Source organism: Pygoscelis adeliae, unplaced genomic scaffold (assembly GCF_000699105.1).
Source record: "Pygoscelis adeliae isolate BGI_AS28 unplaced genomic scaffold, ASM69910v1 Scaffold60, whole genome shotgun sequence".
Lineage (NCBI taxonomy): Eukaryota > Metazoa > Chordata > Aves > Sphenisciformes > Spheniscidae > Pygoscelis > Pygoscelis adeliae.
In genome coordinates, this window is record NW_008823954.1 from 1983600 (window position 1) to 1988447 (window position 4848).

At 52.9% G+C, this 4848-nt stretch overlaps 2 protein-coding genes across 2 annotated transcripts in view; one reads left to right on the forward strand and one right to left on the reverse strand.

Moving 5' to 3' along the window:
- SERHL2 (serine hydrolase-like 2) overlaps positions 1-844 on the forward strand; it is a 7853-nt gene extending 7009 nt beyond the window's left edge. The window contains exon 11 of the mRNA XM_009322089.1: positions 30-844. Within this exon, the coding sequence (XP_009320364.1) occupies positions 30-146 (117 nt within the window). The 3' untranslated portion in view covers positions 147-844. The remainder of the gene's footprint in view (positions 1-29) is intronic.
- An 854-nt stretch (positions 845-1698) lies between these two features.
- RRP7A (ribosomal RNA processing 7 homolog A (S. cerevisiae)) overlaps positions 1699-4848 on the reverse strand; it is a 4066-nt gene continuing 916 nt past the window's right edge. The window contains 5 exon segments of the mRNA XM_009322808.1: positions 1699-2248; positions 2743-2941; positions 3349-3446; positions 4070-4193; positions 4397-4552. Coding sequence (XP_009321083.1) covers positions 2163-2248; positions 2743-2941; positions 3349-3446; positions 4070-4193; positions 4397-4552 — 663 coding nt within the window. The 3' untranslated portion in view covers positions 1699-2162.

A 4848-nucleotide genomic window follows, 5' to 3' on the forward strand; every position in this document is an offset into this window, starting at 1 on the left:
GTCCATCTTTTTGTGTCTTCTCCCTCCAGCACATCCAGCTAGTAGAGGTGCCTGGGAGTCATTTTGTGCATCTGAACGAGCCCAAGGTGGTGTCTGGGATTATCAGCAACTTCCTGACAGCGCAGAACACCAGAGCCAGGCTCTAAGAAGCACTCACTGCTGCAGCAGTCCAGGAGAACAGGGAGCTAAAAAGCAGGCTCTGGAGGAATTGTCACCATTCCTACCTCACATCCAACATCAGTTTCACAATACCCTTCCCTAAGCTTAGCTCACTGCAAGGTGGAAGCAGGTCTGCTGGGGGTTCCCTGGAGGAGAGCTGAGGAAAATATCTTGGTTGTCAGAGGGAGAAGGAATCCTTCCTTCACTTCCAGCTCTGTGAGTACAGGGATAGATGCCCAGAGTGGCCTTCCCCTCGCTTGCTCCTAACTTATGCCACGAAATGGAGCAGGAATACAGGCAAAGGCAACCACTGTGGGAGCAGCGGCAACACCAGCTGTAGCATTGCAAGAGATAGGTGGCTCATCTCACCTCCTCCCTGGGGATGGTGCAACCAGTCTCCTCCCAGGGTTACACCTACTGAAAAACCAGGAAAGTGTTCTGCTTCTTTGCTTACTTCCATGGGTGCCTGAGCTCAGAGGGCCTCAGTGTCTCTGTTCTACTCTGAGCTGCTGCTTGTTTAAAAGTCAGCTTAAAAGCTCACCTGGGCACAGAAGGCTATTCTAATGAACTCCTAGGGAATGAGTCACTAATGCTCTAGCTGGAGCAGCTGGGAGAACTACTAATAATGGAAAAGTTGGCAAAAGATGATTTCTGTCCTAAATAAAGATTAATCTCCCAATATTAACTCTTGTCTTCTTGACTGTACAGGAGTAAAACTCGTTTCTTTTGGGATGCTCACCCAAGCAGCTACAACACCAGTCTTAGGAGGCAGTGATTTTTACATGCATTCTGCTATAGATAGGGCATATTAAGGATCCATCTGCCTCCTAGTTAAATTGATGCAAAAAGCCAACTGAAGCAAGCAGGCCTGGCAGTCTCCCCATGCAATGGAAGCTGCATTTGCAGTGGGTTTTCTAGGGGAAGGTAAATCCATTTTAACCCAGCTCTGTGGAATTTACCAGCGTTTCCACCTTACATTCATGGTCACGCCCATATTGAGGCTGCAGGCAGCAAAATAAATGTGCAGAAGCCTAGGGGTGGGTGGGTTACAGCCCCTTTCCGATCACAGAGTGCACTGGGGTGAACAATCATTAAGTCCGAGGCTGCACAAATGTTATGTGGGCAGTACAAAGGCATTGCCCCGCTGCTGGATGTGCCTGTTGCCATCCTTACCTGCCTCCTGTGGGCTGCTGACAGGTTAAGTGGAAACAGGCCTTGGAGAGTCTGGCTTCTCCCTCCAAAGCCAGGCTGCCATCTCATCTTGTTCTAGTGATGGTGCTGAACAGCAGCAGTTCCCAGGCTAGACATGGCTGTAGAGGTCCTCACACAGCTGGAAGACTGGGCACCTCAACACCTGGCTGAAAGGGAACTGCCTGGGAGGGAAACACCAAGGGAAGGGGTAGGGTTCTGTAACACACCACTGATCTTTGCTTGTGACAACAGGTCTGGGAACTTCCCAGTTGGGCTTTTCCTGAGGTCACTTCTCTCCTCTTCTTACTCACCCCCAGATAATATGTGCAAAGGAGCACAGGCAAACAAGCCATGACTTTAATTGCCACCCCAGCACACAAGAAGCTGTCCCCCACAGCAGACCACAGTGGAGAGAGAGAGGCATTTCAATGTTCTGAGAACATAGCAGCAGTTTATTTACAGTTCTTCAGCCATTCCCTGCAGAGGCTGTACTAGGTCAATCCCAGCTCTCACCAAACTTTAGGAGGGCCTTGCGTGGCAGGGAGATACAGGTTGTCACAGGACCTTGACCTGAGCGCCTTGGGAAGTGGTGCCACAGGGCCCAACGATGGCAGGGAGAGCAGGAGGATACCGGTGCGACAGAAGGAAACACCCCCTCCAGTGGCGGTTGCTGGGATCTCCCACTTCAGATCCAAGGGCAAGGACAACCCAAAGCTGCCTCAATTCCTTGAAATCCTTTGGCACATGTGAGTCCATAGGCATCTCTCCTGCCCTCTCCAGCACAAGCATCTGAGGAAATAGCTCGGCACGACTTAGTATGGTCGAAATTTGCGCTGGGCTCGCATCAGTGCGATTCTCTGCTTGTCCTCCTCAAATTTCTTCCTCAACTGGGCGATGTCTGAAAGAGGCAGAAAGAAGACAGGTCACACGGGAGCAGCAGATCTTTCTCCTGCAGAGCTTCACTTCCACACACCAGGAGGGGCTCAGTCCTGAAACTTGCAAACACACACTTCCCAGAGCAGGTCCTTTTGCGCCTGGGCTGAGTGCCAAGCTGGGGCTCTCGCCGTTCATCTCCGGCAGTGCTGCAGCTCCCTCTTGGGGAGGAAACAGGCTGGTTTTCCTTTTCAATTGCTGCCTTTGTGCAGACTGAAGAAACATCTATTGGAAAGTCACGACCTGTGCACTCTCCCACAAAATATTCCAGCAGCCCTCGCTAGGAGAGGTGGTGGCAAGGGGCCCCCAAGAGCTGGCAAGGCCATTCACGCAATCACCTAGCCAACTGTTCACCTGCAGCTGGACATAGCCTCCACTGAAGGAAGAAGGACGCTCTTTGGGCCACAGTGTGAGATACAAGAGACACAGGCAGGGGTAGGAGGAGACTCAGACACTCACGCTCTCTCTTGGTCTCGCGATGCTGCCAAGCATAGAAGTTGAGCAGCTCTTTGCGGGCCCTTTTCCGCTTCTCCCTCTCCAGCACCCGCAGGTTGGCAGCCTCTGTCCGGGGCAGGCCAGGCTTCCTGCCCTTCCGCGTTACCTTCACCCAGCCATCCTCATCTGGAACGCCCTCCTCCTTGGCTGCTTTGGCTTCTTCCTGTAAAGACAGGAGGGTGAGGCAGCTCAGTGCAAACAGGCTGCCAGCCACCCTGATTCACGGCTCCCCCCCCGTGTCCCCCTTACACACATGCAGAGTTACAGCTCCTGCTTCTGCACAAGACTTGAAGGAAGGATGGGACCAAGGGGGCAGGCATTCACCTCTCAGTCACAACACTGCATGCCAGCCAGGACCCAATTTATTTGTGGATACCTGTTGTAAGCCCTGGGTGGAAGGGTCAAGTGCTGTAGACCAACCAGGACCCGACTGCCCACCAGCAACTGGGAGTAAAACAACCCTGCCAACCAGTGTGTTTCCCTCTGCCCTTTCCACTGAGGCCGGGGCACCAAGATATCTTCTCTCTCCCCAAACTGCTTAGCTGGGTTCCCTCTCCAGCCTGGCCTCACCTCTGCTATCTTTTTGTCATAGTCTTGCATGTAGGCGTCCACCTCAGCCTTCAGCTCCTCCTGATCCACGACTGAGGCCGCATAGCTGGCGATCCACTCTGAGACAGAGAGCAGAAGTCAGCAGTAGCCTCTGCTAGAAGCAAGCCCTAGTGTGATGCCTTTGGGCAGCTCTCGAGAGAACTGCTGTGGGGAAGGACACACTTCCCATTCCTCTTCAGCCTCCCCACTGCCACAGCTCAACCAGCTTGTGGCCCAGGCCACAGCCAGTAAGCGATGGGAAGAGCTTGCAACTTTCCCAAGCAGGAGTGGGCTAGCCTTAAGCTCAAGAGGTGCAACATTCGGGGCTGCGTTCCTGTCAAGTGCTATCATCTTGACAGACACCTGGTGCCTGTTATTGAGTCTGAATTCCATTTTGCGGGCAAGACACAGCCAGTTTCTCTGAATCTATGTGATACTGAAAAGATGTTGGGAAAAACTGCCCTTCCATTGTACCAAGTGACCCCATTCTCCCACAGGGTCACTGGACCAGACTACGATGTCCAGTACAAGAAGATTGCTACCTTGTGAATAACAAAAGCAGGACAATGAAACACTGGATGTCTCCCAGCTCAGTACAAAATGGTGAGAATTAATCCGGGACATGCAGGGTAGGATTCAACGAGGAAGGGGTATAGTTTTTCCCCGGCACTAGCTAGCAGGAAGATAGCTAGGGCTGTCTTACTGCTAATGCCGGTTTTCACAGGGTGACTCTCTGTTGATATCAGCAAGGGACCTTCCCGTGACAGGGCCTTGGCTGCCTGGACACCAGCTGGTTTCCTGAACACCACGTATGCTACTTGAAATCCCTAAGAGAAAAAGACACCCAGGCCAGTCAGATACACCAGGGAAATTGGTGACACAGCAACGAGCTGCAGTACAAGAAAAAGAAAATCAATCCACAAGTTACAGTGGGATAGCAAAAGAATATAATGTAAACTTAACTAAGTAAGTAATCATGTTGCCCAATGCCCCCAAATGGTTTCCCATATCTCATATTCCAAACAGTAACATTCAGTGCTTGCGATCTTTTCTGACCACTGAAGCATCAGTATTTCAACCACACCCCCCCCTTGGACGTGAGTTTTTCTTTTTTCTCTCCTGGCTTCTCACAGATGTCCACAGACTGGACACACCCGCAGCGGGCGAACAGCCTGGACAGAGAGTCCTCGACACGAAGAATAAAAGAGAACAAACGGTACAGGAAAGCGGGAGTAATTCCTCTCCCCACCCTCTCACGCACGGACTAGAGTGCACCGGGAGGCTCTCCGGCACAACCCCAGCTCCTCTGCCCACAGCTACCCCGAGGCACGCCTGGCTCCTTCGCCCACGGCCCCGCGCTCCTGAGACGATGCCCTCAGCCTCCAGCCGCCCCCGCCGCCAGGCCGAGCACCGCGCTCCCCCCGCGCCGGTGAGACACCCCTACCCCCTCCCGCGGGCCACCCCAGCCTCACTCACCCGGCT